General features: G+C 32.0%; 1 protein-coding gene across 1 annotated transcript; it reads left to right on the top strand.

Annotated features, from left to right (window-relative positions):
- Window positions 1–660: 660 nt before the first annotated feature.
- On the top strand, window positions 661–2,325 carry LOC105789837 (2-oxoglutarate-dependent dioxygenase 19; the record flags this gene model as incomplete). Its single annotated transcript, XM_012617169.2, is given in 5 exon segments — window positions 661–816; window positions 1,053–1,101; window positions 1,104–1,272; window positions 1,379–1,709; window positions 1,835–2,325. Coding segments are annotated over 5 exon segments (963 nt in total), but the record flags the coding sequence as incomplete, so codon positions are not given.
- Window positions 2,326–18,467: the final 16,142 nt, after the last annotated feature.

The raw sequence follows: 18,467 nt of genomic DNA, 5'->3' as shown, positions 1-18,467 counted from the left end.
AATGATCGTATAATATTAATTTTATCTTTAAATATTAATGAACTGGAATCTAAAATTAATTATTTTTAAATGATGTTAATATAAATTTTTCCTCTTATATTATATTATTTAGTATATATAAATTTTGTTTTCTTGTAAATGTGTGCTGTTTCATTAAATATCTTTCTTATGCTAGGAAAGAAAAGTAGAAGATACCTTCACGTTTTCACTAACCATGCCATTGTCTTTATCCACATAATTTTTATTAATTATATAGGTGGTTGCACTAAATTTTATTGTTCTATAAAAGCTGGGCGAAAGTTTTATAGTATTGACCAAGAGGAAAGTGGGATATAATTTATAGAAGAAAAAGAAAAATAGGTCATGGTTAAATTAAATTATTAATTTTAAAAATGATTAAGAGAGAAGACTAGTATTCTTTTTATGACTTTAACATTAAAATAAACAACAGTGGATCCAAGAATTCATCTATAAAAGGAGCAAAACGTCTCAGCATGCATGCAAATCCAACCTTCCCCATCTTTAGAAAGCTCTTCAATATATTTATTTGTGCTTTTAATTTGTTAGCTTAATTTCTCTTCCTTGACGTATGGCTAACCGTATGCTTGGTCAAGAATGCATTGATTTGAAAACCAAAGCTATTTCTCATATTCATGATTTTTCTTGAATTCTATCAATTCTGATGTTTTAGCCATTGATCTTTATGATGAAATCCCCACAATTGATTACTCTTTGTTGTTTTCCGAGAATCATGATGAACGGGCTAAATCCCTGGAACACCTTGGGAAAGCATGCGAAGAATTTGGTTTCTTTTATGTATGAACCTCCAATACACATACACATACACGCACATGCATATATATATATATGTATACACACATGAATTTGATGGGGTGAATGGAAATTTTAAGCTCTTGAGGACGTAGCATGGTTTCTTAATTATATTGGTTTTTGTTTTTATTTTCTTAATGAAATCTAAAAGGTCTTCTAATTTATTTATTTTCTTTTTCAAGTATAATTTAGATTTTTTTTTTTACTTTTCTTTATTGAAGTTGATAAATGGTGTCGAACAAAGTGTGGTAGAAGGAGCACTGAAGGGTATTTCGATTTCTTTGAACTAACAAATCAGGAGGAAAGGAGCGAGTACTTAAAGAAGAATCCTATGGATAGGATAAGGTGGGGTTTAAGATCCCATGCCGGAGAAAATAGAGAGTATCTAAAGATAGTAGCACATCCCGAATACCATTGCCCTAGCAAACCGGCTAGCTTTAGGTATATCTAGACTCGATAATTTGTGTATTTATGTAGTTTTTCGTATTTGTTATTCATATTATTCTCATGTGTTATTTCAAGTTTACATATATTTATATTTTGACAGAGGTGCCATTGGGGAGTACTTCAAACGGATGCATGAGGTTGAACTTGGTTTAGCTAAGGCAATCTCGAAAATCTTGGGATACGAAGAAACCTACATCGAGAAGGAATTCAAGCTAGAAGCAGGCTTTGATGTGTCTGCTATGAATCTATATCCACCGTCTTTCCAATCCAAAGGTTCCATCGGTGTGCCGGAACATACTGACCCTGGCTTTTTTGTTTCGCTTATACAAGATGTCAATGGTGGCCTTCAAATGCTCACTCATAAAGGAAATTGGGTCACAGTTAACATACCTCCAAATGCCATTTTCATCAATCTTGGTGATCATCTTGAGGTATCTATATGTATATATAATGCTAAGGCAAGGATGCAATATCATTTTTACCTGCGCAGATATAAAAGTTTATGTTAATTATTGTCTATGATATGTTAACAAATTTTCTTTGGTTTGGTTATTAGATATTGTCCAATGGGAAGTACAAGAGTCATATACATCAAGTGATCCTAGAAAACAATGAAGTGAATAGAATTTCTATGGCTACACTTCATGGACCTTCATTAGACATATTTGTAGCCCCAGCATCAAGGTTCATCGATGAGTCTCACCCACCAACCTACCGAGGGATGACCTACAAGGAATCCTTGGAGTTGAATGGTTCTGATGAAATTGATGTGCAGTCATCCCTTTCATTGCTTCGAATTCCATTCTCTCTCTAATTTCATGAGCTCATATACTATTGGCAGTTCATCCTCTATGTGTCGTATATTACTATACACTTTTCGTGTTAATGAAATAAAAATAAATAAGGTGCCATGATTATTGTTGTTGTCTAGGTATTTGTGGGAAGGAATTACTTTGTATATGCTTTTCCTAGTTAATTTTAATAATTTGTTGGGTAGAATATCAAGGAGTTTATAAAAGAAATAATTATGTTGTCAAATTCTACATATATTTTTGGGTAAAATTTTTATCTTTTAGACGATTTGATTCCTATATATATATAACTAAACATATGGATATTAAGCATGTATAATTTGACAATAATTATCTTGAGTTTGAGTAACATGGATGATTGGCGGTTCAAAAAATTAGTGTTACAAAAAGTAGATGCCGAGCCTAAAAAACATTTTAAATATTATTTTTATAATTTGTTGCACACAATGTATATGAGCCTTTCCAATGTCTATGACATAAAAATAAATAAATATGATTTATATAATTTTTCCTTAGTTCCTAATTGTTTTGTAGCTGGTAGATGTAGTAGCTGATAACTTTGGTTACACCAGTGCTAACTGACCCTTTGCGACCTCAATGGTCTAATAACTATAAACTGCCATAACTGACACAGTTTTCCTGGAAATATTTTTTTTATTTTAAACTCAATATTTAATTCTCTAACAAACAAAAATTCTTAATTAAAGGATTATTGATCAGAAAAGACTTTTACATAATGACAAAAGAATCTAGAAGTGTGTTTATTTATTTATTATTTTCCTACTTCTTTGCTACCTAATTACAAAATTAATTAATGAAGAAGAAATTAATTAATTAAGACTAGTTATAAACATCCTTCATGCTCTGTTTATGTTTCTGATATTATTTTTGGTGAATATTCTTATATTATCTTCTGAGTTATTGAATAGCTTCATTTTGAAATAAAGTCCACATTTGTATGGAAAATGTCGCGTGCTGTCTTTATCCCCAAAACTAATCTAATCTGATAATTAAGTAAAGGGGAGAAGAGCACTTTTCGGAGTGCATGCATAAAAATAAAATTTCTACTTATCCAACTCTTCTTGTTGGTTACTCTTTGGTATATATTGGCTCCAAAGATCATTCGAGTAATAGATTTAAAATATTGACTAACTCTATTATAAAGTTCAGATTTAAGCGTGAAGAATTCTCACTTTCATCGACCAAATTTGGTTCAAATTCTTAACTTGTTCGAGGTTGGGAATGTGAGGTGAACAAGATTTTGGAAAAACATACCTATGAAAGGGCTTTTCTTGTGACTAGAGTCTATGATGTTGTGTGAGGAACTGCCAAACTTCTCATTCATAAAGAAAAAAGAAATAGAAGTGTGGCACACCACTATTGGTAGATGAAGTACCACTTCTCACATTGTCGTTACTACTTAGGGAGAGTTCACGTTAACTCTTGAGGATGTATGTGTTCTCCTTGAACCTTCATGCTTTGGAAAATATACGTTTGTTCTCTAGAGTTATAGGAACAAGAGAAGCAAATTTAAGACTTATTTGATTTATTTAAAAGTGAAAGATCAAATGTTTCTTGGTTCTCTAATTGGAATGAAATGTTTTACCATAAGTTTAATCCCGAAAAAGGTGAAGATAGCTGATAGAGGAAAACGGAGGAGATCATATTCAAGTTGTTTGACAATAGGGGATTCTGATTTGACCTGAAAACAAGAAGCTAAACAAATTTAGGAAAACAAATAAAATAAAAAAAACTAAAAGAATAAATTTAAGAAGAAAGAATAAATAAATAAATAAACAAAAAGTTAAAAGTGGAAGACGGATCAAATAAATTGATGGATATGGATAGAAGATGTTGTCCAACTAAACCCTTTGAGATATAAACTCCAACAAATTCAATTAATGGCTCTAATCAACCCTCCATGAAATAATTCTTGACAAATTGAAGGATGAAAAAAAATGTAATCCCACGATTCCTTGAAGAAAATTGAAAAGAAAAATCGATTCCAAAATTTACAAGAAAACAATCTTGTATGAATGAAATTAACTTCAATAGTTGAAATTTTTATTAATGAATCAATCAATCAAATTAATTTTTTCTTTAATAAAAATAAAGGCCTTTATATAGGCTAGCTAATTACATCCAAATAAAACTCTCAAGTATAATGAAACTCTAATTAATCTAAAAAGAAGTAGTTTTAGTAGAACAAAACTTTCTTGTTGACTAAGAAACATAAAACTCGTAAACAACTTTAGATACATAAGGATGTCCTAAAATTCAGAATAAATAAATAATAAAGCCTAATAAATATACTGTTAGACTCATACATAATAAAAATTAAGCCTGAAAATCAAACCAAATATGATTTAAACTTGAACCAAAGCTCAGAACTCATAATTTCCCGTAATAATCCCCTCTAGAAAATTTTCTTCTCTAGTCTTTACTAAAATACTCACAAATTGGGCTCCCGAACTCCAAATTGAGTGATTCAAAGTGTACTTAGAAGCTAAGAGATAGACCTATGAAGACATATCAAGCCAAAAATGCCTGGATCTCATCCAAAAAGTCATCGTAAATTGACTGATTTTCCAAACTTGAAAATTGACAACTTAGGTGAATGAAATTTAATTAATTTCACCCATCCATATATGTATCAGTAGGTAATCCATTAAGTTTCCTTATCACAAGTATGATTTGGAAACTTTTTTGACCATGTGGCTAGATAGGCATGTATTTTCAAGATGTCCTAATGATGGAATTAGTCCAATCATTTTTCCTGTAGCTTGTAATCCCACAAAATTTCTAATTTTCTTATTCTGAAAATAGGACACAAATATCTGTCAGCTTTAGTGGTTATGTGTTCTAGGAGTGTTTGGGAGGTCCTAAGTTCAAGCCTTTACTTGGGAAAATTTTGTTATTTTGAATTAATTGGGCCCTACTCTTGTTCAGTAGGCTTTTATTTGATTGTTGGGTAAATTACATCAGAATGGGTCTACTGGTTAAATGGTGTGTTATTACGGTAGAGGTCATAGGTTCGAATCTTTGGGACGGCAAGGGTTGTATCTTTTTTACTCTTAATTTCGACAAGAGTTGTGCTGAACTGTGTTTCTGAGTGGTGGATGTGTAGTGGGAAGTGGGGGAGCGATTTTAGGAGTGAATTAAGGGATTATAGGGGATTATATCCAAAATCTGATCATTTTTTTCTTTTTCGAAAAAAAATAGAGTCGTTTTCCTCTCCATATTTGTGACATTTTCTTCCCCCATCTCTATCAAATTTTTATTTTTTCTTTGCTTCTTACTTAGTTGTCTTTTTCGTTTCTTTCCTCTACTACTGCCGAAGTTCCCTTGTTTCCCCTAATCAATTCTTTCCTCTTGATTTCGTAGCGTTAAGCAGCACTTGTGCAAATTCAGTAAGTTGTTGGGTATCATTTTAAGATATTATTTTGTGTTCAACAGTCTAATTCTGGGGTGTTGGCAGTAGCATTTTGCGAGGATTAAGACTCTCATCGTGATTTTTGTAAACGTACCGGTTTAAAGTTTTGCAGTAAGTGTTCATCATTTTATGGGTAAGTTTTTTAGTTTCATGATTTTGATTAATCGTGAGGTAAGATTGATTATGGTGTTATTTGTTCAATTATAGGTTTGGAGTGCTCAGAGACTGTTTTAGCATCCAACAAAACCAGGTGAGTACCCGAAATGCAAAAATAAGGGATTTCGCGAAAAGCCAAAATTTTTTGCTGTTTGGACAGCAGCAGTAGGCTGACTTTGAAAAATCGCCATAAATTGTGGAAATCGAATTAAAGGATGAAAAAAATATGGAATTAAAGCATGTTGAGTCTATTTTCTCATAGAAGAAACAGTGTTAGTAATTCAATGGTAAATCGTGAGATATAGCAAACTTTGTGAGACAAGGTCAGAATGAATTCGGATTCCCCTATTCTAACTTTGGAAAATTATCAAAAATTGGAGAAAAATAATTAGGGGTTAAAATTTACATGTTTAAATTATTGATGAGTATATTTTCAATAGAAACAAATGAAAACATCATCCAAATTTTTTACTAATAGATAACTAATTTTTAGCAAAGAAGAGTCAAAGCTGTCAGACAGCAGAATAGGGGTAAGTTTAAAGATTTTACTGTACCTATTGACTGAACCAAAAATTATGGAAATTTTATGGTAGAAAGATACTCGACACTCTAGTTTCAAAGAAATCAAGCATATCTTAATTCGAAATTCTGTAGCTCAAGATATAAATAATTTAGTAACAGTGACTCAAGTAGACAGCTTTGAAGGATCATATAAGTAAATAGTGGAAGCACATGTGAATAATTATCTAGCACGAGTTACATTATAATGGATCACAAGGCCAAGGAAAATTTGGGCCATGTGGACCACACGAGCATGTGGGCCTACACAGGCGAACATCATGGGCTTGTAGGCCCATTTTCACTGTTTTATTTCTAAGGTTGCACGGGTCACCCGAGTCGACTCTGAACCTACTATAGGGTCGGTAAGCTTACCTAGACCCCTAATTGACTGAAATGACTATATGACTTATATGATTAAGCCTGATGATGTCCTACTAATTTGATATTGTATGCCCTACTTACATGCATGATATTATGTTATAGCCTGTCATATTTGTATATTGCATTGGATTGGGTTGGGGGATTGTAATGTTCGGAGGAAGTGTACTGAAAGTCCTTGAGCCTAATATAGTGGCAGCTTAGCTTCAAACTACTTTCTAGTTCCGCATTCGATACTACTTGGAGTGTAGGGATGGCTGGGTTGATTATATCCCCACATGGAGTGTAGGGTTGGACGGAGATGGTCTGTAGAGGCTGGATGGGTAGGATTTTTGTGACTGCATATCTATTACTGCTACTGATATTGTGGTGGGCTAAACCCTACTGCATGACTATTTTTTTGTACTAAGATGGGCTAAGGCCCAAACTGGACTGATACTAATACTGAAAAGGGCTTAAGCCCAGGTTATGATTATCTTTTTACTGTTTGTACATTTGTATGGGGATTACACACTGAGTTTACGTAAACTCACCCCGTCTGTTTAATCTATATAGGGAATCCCCAGATATAGGCGGATTGGTGCAGCGGAGGACTCAGTGGTGGCCACATGACTTCTTTTACATTGTTTATTACCTATTTATGATTTTACTTTTATTTGGGAGTAGTTTGATGTAATTACGGCCTTTACGGATTTTGGTTTAAATTTGGATTTTATACGGTTTTATGATTTAAATATGCTAGTGTTAGGTAAAACTCAGGTTTTCCAATGGTATTAATGTTTTATAAAAAATACCACGAATACGCAAACTATTGAAAATATTTCGCAATAAAAAAAGTTTGGAAATTAAATAACGATTTGTAAATGAATAATGTTTTGGAAACAAACGACACGATTTGAAATTAACATAAGAAAATGAAAAACAATGGTTAAATAGAAAAGGGGATTTAGTGATGACATATTTTTTGAAAAGCACTACCATGTGACATCGTCAGATTCGGCCATAACATCTAGGCCGGGTTTGGGGTGTTACATAGCTATTGAGATTACTCAAGGTATACGTTTCCCTTTAACTCCATTCTATTTGGAAACTCTATGAATGGTTGAACTTATACCACTCAAGAATTGAAATCTCGGATAGCCTGTATAAGATCTAAACTTTATGTTAATGTTTCCTTCATTCAAATATGTCTATGGGAAAGGTTCAATGCTCGTAGTCCTCCACCTAATCCATGTTCTTCTCTTGTTACTTCTTCTAGCATTGTGCTCCTCCACCTAATCCATGTCCTTCTCTTGTTAATTCTTCTAGGAAATATTCTTCAAGTGCGATATTTCTAATAAATTTTCCAACTGCCAATAAATACAAGAAATGAAGGGCTATAGTAGTCCAATGTTTTAATATGCCATATCTTGGCAATCTTGTCCTCCAAAGCCAAATAGGCAACAGATTGAGTTCTTTCTTACGATGAATTCTACTATGCTACCCTTTATCATTGAAAGCTCTAGTGTTGGGACCAATAGAGATTCAAACACAGTGTACGTGTGCTAGATGTGTAAAGTAGCTCACTAGTTTGGGTATGATCAAATTGCTCACCATAAACCACATGTGCCATTACACATTCATTTGTAAGATTGTGCTTCTAAGTTCTTTTCCGCCAATGAGAAGCAGAAAGAAATGAAACAAAAAAAGAAAAATTATATTTAAAAATAGAGAAAATCAATTCAATCAGTTTTTAGATCGATTTAACTGGTTTTTAGACCGATTCAACTCGTTGTTTCAACCAATTCACTAGTCAATTAGTCTAACCCTTTATTTTGGATCAATACATTGACCAATTTCTGATTTTATTTTGAAAAAGTGGAAACGGAGATTGGAGATTAAGAGATTTGAAGGAAAACTTGCAAAAGTACTAAAATAGAATTTTTCATCTTTGAAAAATTAATACTATAAAAAGTACTTTAAATTGGTCATACTAGAATTTAAATTAAATCACCTAAAATTTATTTATTTAAATTTAATTATAAATTACATTAATATAAAATCATATATATATTTTAAACATTAAAATGAACTTAGGTCAATTAAGCCGAGCACAAAAGAAATTTAGAATCGAGTCATAGTTCGACCAAATTTGGTTCATGAAAATCTCTAATTTCAAATTTTTTTAGCATATAACCCTTTGATATATGGTACCTATATCTAATCTTTCTAAATTTGAAATCAACTCAATCCAAATCCTTAAAGAATTAGTAAAACTCTCCCAATATTATTTTTTCCCATCCACCAATATTATAGGTCACCGATGAAAGATGGTTAAAAGCTTCATATCTTTACATATATTGTAAAGAAGGTAGTTGCTTCTTTAAATTTTCTTGGATCCTCATTTAAAAATTGAAAATACAAAACTCTGAGATCAAAAACTTGGTTCTACCTTTACAATTCATCACAGTTCAAATACTTCATTCTTGGAACAAAGATGAAAGATTGAGCAAACGAAAGTTTTTCATAGAATTACTCCAAATAAATTCATTATGCTTGACTTCTCTCAACAATGACTTAGAAAAACAAGCTCCGGGTCTAAAAATATGATTTTGATCTACTGATTCACCATGAAGGAAATGTTTTTTTTTCAAAAATATATCACCAATATCAACCAAAGAAAAGTTGGGTGGATGACTTTTAACATAAGAATCACTCAAGAACTTTTCTTGAAAAGGTATGATCAATGTAACACCCCAAACCTGGCCTAAACATTAGGGTCGAATCTGGTGATGTCACATTGTAACACCTCTTACCCGTATCAACGCTGGAATAGGGTACGAGGCATTACCAGAATAGATACACTTATAGACATATTAATCCGAGTTATAAAATTTTACCCAAATTAAAACTTTCCAATTGTTATTCTTGAGTCATTAATTAGGGTTTACTTGGCTAAATATACTAACAATTTTTCACTTCCTCGTCGTATGAATTTATAAATTTTCACTTAATTGTTGAATTCGTCCTAAGTACCAGAATTGATCCGTATCATTACATATTCTCATATCGTCAAATTTTCCTTCTTAACTATTGTACTATATCAATAGTTCACTATTTGGTAAGCTAATTGTCACATACATACATTAACCATTCATCTCCCATACATTAACAAAATTAGCCATAAAGATAATACAAATTTTCTCTATTCGATATAAACCAAAACACATTATTTCTTTTCTAACAAACCTTACTAAATATACACTTTATACTAACCCAAGTGTTTAACCATTCACCCATGACATAAATGTATTTTATCCATTATTGTCGAATATTGATATGCTTCACAAATCATAATTCACCTCACATAGTAACCAATTAATTTTTATCATTTTTCAAATAGATTACAAAATAAGTTATATAACAAAATATAGATACATTTTAAACCACACAATTAAACAAATTTTCATGGCATTACATGATCATCACATATCAAAGACAAATGTTCTTGACATTTCCATCACCTAAACTAAATTAATCAATGCAACTCAATAATATAATCATCCATACATCATTATTATCACACATATATATGTCATGACTAAATTTCTTAAACATTTGATCATTAGCTTTTCAATACCGCAATAGCTCCTTCAGCACCAATACGTATTTACCATTTAATTTAACATTTACCGATTATAATCGGGCATATGACCATTTATACACAATTTATTCATACATTTTATTGTCCTCCTCCTCCTCTCCATCCCACATCCTTTATGTATATAACATGCTTAAATAGCATTATACATAATTTCACTATCCACTTATATTTAAATTTAAAGTTGTCTAGTCGAGTTATAGTCACTAAATTATTTTTATATGGAGCTACAGATATCAAAATTAAGTTCTGTTAATTTTCCCTGAAACTAGACTCATATATCTTCTTACCATAAAATTTTCAGAATTTTTAGTTTAGCCAATTAGTATATTTTATTCTTTAAACTTTCCCGTGTTTCACTACTCAACAGCTCTGAGCCCTCTTCACTAAAATTTACTTAACTCTTTGTACATAATTCAAACAATGTTCTTGTTTGTTCCTCTTGAAAATAGACTCATTGAGAAGTTCAAGCATGTATAATACAAGCTATAATTATTATTTTTTACAATTTTTGGTGATTTTCCACAGTTGGAACAAGGGATTTTGAAATGAATTCAACTGTATCTCACTAAAATTCAAATATTTCAAAATATATAACTTTTTTGCTTGCTCTGTTTCTTTCATGTGAAAATAAACACATTCAGCTTCAATTTCATATATTATTTAGCCTATAATTAAATTTCAAGCATTTATGGTGATTTTTCAAAGTTGCACAACTGCTGTTGTTCAAAACTGTTTTATTTCTAAATTTACTCTTTTATAGTTTTGATATTTCATACCATCTTACACATGGGTCGATTAAGTATCAAACCCAATATTCCTCACATAATCTTGTCCATTTTATATGTACATTCACTTTTCCAATTTCCCTATTGAACACTCGGAATATTATCTGTTACTTGGTGGATTCAACACTTAGCAACCACCTTAAATTCAGTGATATGGGGAATCAACACACAGCAACCGCTTTCACAATCAAAGATACGGTGGAATCAACACTTAGCAACCACCTTTATATTTAGTGATACGGGGAATCAGCACATAGAAACCCCTTTCACAATCAAATATACGGTGGAATCAGCACTTAGCAACCACCTTTAGAATCAATAATTCGGGGAATCAGCACTTAGCAACCCATCGGGGAATCTGCACTTAGCGACCCCTTTTTATCCAATGTATTATGTTATATTCAGAGTGTTCAATCGAAAACCTTGTTTTTTTAACATTTTACCACCTTTCTCAAACTTAACCACATTTTTTTTATAATCTACATCAAATATTTAATATATATTCACTCAAATCTCAACAATATATTGAATAACATTAAAACAATGCATTAATTCACATACAAACTTACTTTGGTGCAACAATATAGAAATTTAGCAATTTAGTCTTTAATATTATCTTTTCTCCGATCAAGGTCGATTCCACTTCTTTCTTGAACTATAATAACACATTTAACTTATTTAACATGCACATTCATCAAAACATCCTTAACTCAAACTTTTGCATATTTACACTTTTGCCCCAAAGCTCAGAAATTAAACTTCATCTCTTATTCTTATGTTTTATGACATACTGAACATTTTTCCCTTCTATGGAAACATCAAATTCTCACTCTAACACTTACTTATGAACATTAGGTATTTTTATCGATTATGTCGTTTTACTCGTTTTCACTTAAAATCGCTTAGCAAAAGTTGTTTAACATAATTTCTAGATTTATATTCTACCATAAAACATCAAAATAAACACATTTTACCTATGGGTATTTTTTCAAATATAAACCTTAGGTTAAATTATTGCTAGAAATAGATAAAACAAGTTACCGGGACTCAAAAAACGTAAAGAACATTAAAAACGGAGCTTATAATCACTTACCATGGAGCTTGGAAGCTTGAAAACCCTAACTATGGCTTATCCCGTTGCTAAATTCGACCTTAGCTTGAAGATGGACAATTTTTTGGCTATTTTGACCTTTTTAATTCTTTTAATTACTAAATAACCAAAATGCCCCCAACTTAAAAAAAATCCTATTTCCCTTATCTCTTGTCCATTTTAGTCCAACAAGTTAACCAATGGTCTAATTCCATTTAAGGACCTCCAATTTAAAATTTCATAGCAATTTAACACCTCTAGCTTCTAGAACTCAACTTTTGCACTTTTTACAATTTAGTCCTTTTGGCTAAATTCAGTGCCCAAACGTTGAAATTTTTTAACGAAATTTTTACGAAATCATTCCGTGAAATTGTAGACCTTAGAAATATAATAAAAAATAATTTTTTTCTCGTCGAATTTGTGGTCCCAAAACCACTGTTCCGACTAGATCTAAAATCGGGTTGTTACAATCAACCATGAAAACTTTCCACAATGAATCAAAGGTGTCTCATAACAATTACAATAAAATAAATAAAATCTATATGTGACGATTCATTTTTGAAATCAGTGGACCACAAAAATATTTTGCCGTAAGGAAATTCTTTTAAAACAAAATTAGAAACAAACTAATTATCAAATTTCAAAGAATGCCTTCTTAAATCGAATTTCACATTTTTCTTACCTTCCTTACCTTTTTGTTCGTGTGGAGAAACTTTAGTTTCCAACTTACCTCTCTCACACAAATGGACTCATCTTTCGAGAGTGGAGTAATGTAATGAAAAATCCGGAAATGGATTTTTGAAAACATGTGGCAAAGAAACATAACTAGATAAAACTGAGTTCTGATTGGTTAGTACTAATTCACTCCTCACATTTACTTGAATAGTTTTTTGCTCTTTATTTTCTTCCCTCACTAAACCTCTCTCCAATTTTCCCTCCGATTTTATTTTCATTCAACACACCAGCAATCAAACTTTATTTTCCTTCCACTTTTAGAAATTCTTTTTCTCTTTTTTTCTCACTTTCTTTTTTTCTTTCAATTTCTTTTTCTTTTTCATCTTTCTTTTCTTTTCTCACACACTCTTTTTCTTTTCCATGTTCTTTCTTGATTTTGTAATTTTTCTCTCACTCAAATTTTCTTTCAAATTTTCTTCTTTTTCATTATCTTTCTTTTTTCTCTCAAACTCTCGTGATTTTACGTCCTTACTCTCTTTCCTTTTATCACTAGCTTTTAACTTAGTTCAATCTTCAAGAATTTATTGTGGCGTTAAAGATGCCAATGTATTGGTCTGTCCATGGAATCTGAATGGGTACCGATTGGAAATTTCGTAATAGTTAGCCCGTCTCTCGAACTGCCATGGTCTCCCCAATAGAATATGTTCTGCTTGCATTGGAACTATGTGACATAAAACTTCATCTTTGTACTTTCTGATGGAAAATGATAGCATGACTTCCTTAGTGACCTTAACTCCTCCACACGTGTTCAACCATTCAAGCTTAAATGGTTGTGGGTGTTTCAATGAGGGTAAGTTCAATTTTTCCACCAGGGTAGACTTGAAAGGTTGGTACAACTCCCGACATCAATGATCAAGCTACAAACTTTTTCATTCACGAGACATCGAGTTTGGGATAAGTTTTCTCGTTGGAAGTCTTCGTCGTCAGTTTATGCAGTCAAAACCTTTCTCATAACAATAATTTCTTTCAACATGATTTATTTTCTACAAAATATTAAGAAAATGTTTAAGAACAAAAAGGAATACCTATCGGAAACAAACCTCACATTTTTCACTCAAAAAGGAAAATCACTCCTCTCGTGTTTGCACACAATTTAGGCATTTACCACTCAATTGATCTCACTCGCTCTTGCCTTTTTCTACTCAAAATTCCTCTTAAGGTCCTCAATAACACTAGAAATGAACTTAGCAAAACCCCTAACCTTGTGGATGCTGATAAGTTTTGATAACTTGAAGGAAATAGAAACAAATAGGTGAAAATCGAACAAATGACTTAAATACGAAAAATAAAAAATAATTACAAAAAGCCTTATCCTACTTTGACAAAATAGACACAAAAAACTCAAAATGATGAACGGAACATAATTTGGATGATTTGGACAAACTAAAAATTTTGAAAAAAAAAACTTTTGCTACTATCAAAACCTACCAAAATATGAAAGATAGGCTCAAAAACACAAATTGATGAAAAAATTTTGATGAGCTTCCAGACTTTTTTTTAATCACAATTTGTTTTTTTTTCTTTTTTTAATCTCAATTCATTTTTTTACTTCCACACTTCTTCTCTTTTTACTATAGAACTTTTTTTATTGAAATTTCTTTTTTCTGAAACCAGGAAAGAGAAAGAAATGATACCTGTGAAGAATAATAGCTCTGATACCAAATGATGTGAGCTCCTAATCGATTTAAAATTACAAGTCACTGATTGCCCGATCATTTCTAAACAAGTACTTATAACTAAAGAAATATGATAAGAATCTTGAATCAATGACTTGCACGAAAAAATAACCAACGTTATTAGAACGTTATCCATTTTTATATGAAAAATAATCGAAAAAAATACTAGATTTTAACGAACCCCGACCTATTGTTTAAAAAGAAACAAGAACAGAAGATATAGGAAAGAAAGAAGAACTACACAAAGCAACAAGCCTTGATAAGTTTAATTTTTATGTTCTAAAGAACTCAAGAGAAATCTCTCACAAAATGTATATTCATTCATCATAGTCTAACCTTAACATTGTCCTTTTACAAGCTATTTATAGGCACCAATATGACTATTCAAATTCGACATTCACACCAACAATTAACAAAACATTAAAATTCAGTTATAACTCTTGATGGGCAGCCAAAGAGTCATGTTTTTTCACTTGATTCATGCATAGTTGAAAAATCATGCCTCTTCACTTGATAAAGGCTTAATGGTCCTTTAAATGTGATGTTTGATGTCCATTCATTTTCCTGTTAACCAAATGTTGTAATGCTTGTGTATTTATCTCTTTAATTGGCACCATAACTAGCTTTGAGTGCATGAAACCGATAAGCCTTGAAGAGTCACTCTTGGTCCATTTGAACAGCCACTATAATGAGCTTTGGATGCTTCAATATCCACCAAAAACGTCCTTTTCATGTACCAAAAATTTAAGTGACTAAATGCACACTCTTTTATTCCAAAACCAAATAGCCCTTCTGTGTGAACATCGCTAGATCTTCTTATCAGCCTTAAATCATCCCTGAGACACATTAAACATGCATTAAGACAATTTAATCTTGCTAATAACCTGAAATGAAATGAATAGTCACCTACATCATAAGTAAATAGACATTAATCGTTGGAAACTTTTCTAATAAGATATTCAACATAAAACACCCTATTTATAATGAAAATTAACATACTATAACTTATGCATAAAAAGTAACAGCCAAAATAAATAACACATTTCACACACTTGTGACACTAACTCATGCTTAAACTAAATAAACAAATGAGATGCTTTAATGCATGACTTAATTAAATGCAATCTTATTTAACTGAAATACACTTAATTAATGACACACTTCACGCATATTAAACACGTAACAAAACACGACATATTTAATAACTAGTTCTCAAGATGCATTTAACATGCAATTAAATCTAACAACAAACTCAACTAGCATTAAAAACACTTAAGATACGTATTAATAACTCATACTAAATAAGAATTAATAAAATCTGTAGAATAATAAATAAAAGGAGACAGACGGTTTGGCCTAAAAAAACCCATATGCAAACGTTGCATAGGTTTTGAACGATTTTATCTTACATTTAGGCCCATTGAGCTTAGGCCAATCTCGAGTCCTTCTTGTTAAGTCACATGATGTGACCATGCCCACATCAATGCAGAAGCAGATTGTAAAGTTTGTTCAAGTAGCAGATTGACTTAGGGCTCTAGACGTTCGAGAAGAAACTTAGATTTTGACACAACCTGAAACGCAATCAAATCCATGTCAGATAAAACAATTAAATTCAATAACTAAAATAATTAAAATAGAATAATAAATATACGATTAGAACAACAAGGAAGAAAATAAATAAGATAGGTGGAAATATAGAATATGGTATGTAGAAGTCCTAAGAAGACTTGGAAACACAAAGAATCTACAACCCCTTTCAAGCAGCTGTAAATTCCCCTCCAAGAAAGAAAATTTGGCAATAAATAGTTTGAAGATGATCCCACAATCTAAAAAGATTTTTAAAACTCTTCTAAAAGAAACTCAAGAGAAATTCTTGAAAGGAAAACTCAAAGAGAATTTATTAACTCAAAAGAGAAGTTGAATAATATTGAATTTTTTTATTTGGGTACAATGCAAAGGCCTATATATAGGCTAGCTAAATAAATCTAAATAAAAATCTTAAGTATACTACAACTCTAATTAATCTAAACAAGAAATAATTTTAAACTAAACTTTCTTGTTGACATAAAACTCCTAAATAAATTAAACTAATTAATAATTATTAAAAATTAAAAATAATAAAATAATAAGAGCTGATAAATACAATATTGAGCTCGTATACAATAAAAATTAAGCCTAAAACCCGAACCCAATATGATTTAAACTCGAATTAAAAGCCCGAAACTCGTAATTCCCGTCATAATCACGTCCAGAAATTCTGCTTGCGCAGTCTTTATTAAAACAGTCATAACTTGAGGTCCCGAACTTGAACTTGAGTGATTCAAAGTGCGTCTCGAAGCTAAGAGAGAAATATTCAAATTCCATGCAGACATACCAACCCAAAAATGTCTGTATCCCATCCAAAATTCAACAAAAGTCTACTGATTTCTTGAGCTTGAAAATGGGCAACTTCGGTGAATGGAATTTAATAAATTTCACTCCATTCGTGCATGTATCATTCCTCCTTTCATTGAATAGAAATCATCCTCAAAACTTGTCTTTGATTGAATCTTGGTTTGATTTGCTTGGCTTTTGACATTGTTGTTTGGCCTTGAGGTAGTGCGAGTTCATCACATTCATTGTTCTGAAATTGGGGTTTGAGACTGACATCATTCCCCCTTTCCTCAAAAAGATTCATCCCCGAATCTTTAGCTGCATAAAAAGAAAAGGGATTAGAATAAATAACAATAAAATGAAAAAATACTTACCTAAGCTTTCTTCTGTGCGAAAACTATTTCCATGATCAAAGATATGGTTTTGATCTCCTAAATCAACAAGGATCAAGTATCTCTCCTTCAAAAATAAACCATCAACACTAAACAAAGAAATATTAGGCACATCAGTCTTAAAGTAAAAAATAACCTATAATTTTCTTTGACTATGCATGGTCATCCATAAGAGTTTCCAACAATGGGTCAAAATTGGTTAAAACAGCAAGTGTAGACTGAACATCAATTACCTTCAGGGTTACTACAGCCGGTTAAAATTCCACTCTAGAAATGGGAGAGAGTAACCATGGATTTTGTGAGTGGGCTGCCCTTAACGCCTACTAAGAAGGATTCGGTATGGGTTATTGTATATCGATTGACTAAATCTACTCACTTCATACCAGTTCGTACTGATTACTCTTTGAAGAGGTTGGATAAACTGTATGTGGCCAAGATTGTAAGACTGGATGGGGTACCGATTTCTATTATATCAGATAAACATCCTCACTTCACATCTCAATTATGGAAGAAGATACACAAGGCTTTGGGTTCAAGACTGGACTTTAGTACTGCATTTCATCCCCAAACGGATGGTCAATTGAAAAGAGTGATTCAAGTACTGGAGGATATGTTGAGGTGTTGTGTATTGGATCTCTGAGGCAGTTGGAAAGACTATTTGCCGTTAGCAAAGTTTGCGTATAATAATAGCTATCAGTCTAGTATTCAAATGGCACCGTATGAGGCGTTATATGGTCAAAGGTGTCATACTCCTACCTTTTGGACTGAGCGTGGTGAGCGGCGAGTTCTAGGGCCTGAGTTAGTTTCTGATACCGAAAAAAATGTAAAACTTATTCGAGACTGGTTGAAGGAAGCATCTGATAGACAGAAGTCATACGTAGATCTTAAATGCTGAGAGATTGAGTATTTTGTGGGGGACTTCGTATTTCTCAAGGTCTCCCCATGGAAAAAGATATTGAGGTTTGGGCAGAAGGGTAAGCTTAGCCCTAGGTTCATTGGGCCATACCATATACTGAAGCGTGTGGGACCAGTTGCTTATCAACTTGAGTTACCTTTTGAATTAGACCGGATTCATGATGTGTTCCACGTCTCCATGCTGAGGCGTTACCGTTCTGATCCCACACACATAGTACCAGTCGAGGAGATCGACGTTAG

Source organism: Gossypium raimondii, chromosome 2 (assembly GCF_025698545.1).
Source record: "Gossypium raimondii isolate GPD5lz chromosome 2, ASM2569854v1, whole genome shotgun sequence".
Classification (NCBI taxonomy): Eukaryota; Viridiplantae; Streptophyta; class Magnoliopsida; order Malvales; family Malvaceae; genus Gossypium; species Gossypium raimondii.
The sequence above is the reverse complement of the archived record's forward strand: the minus strand, read 5'-3'. Positions and strand labels throughout refer to the sequence as shown.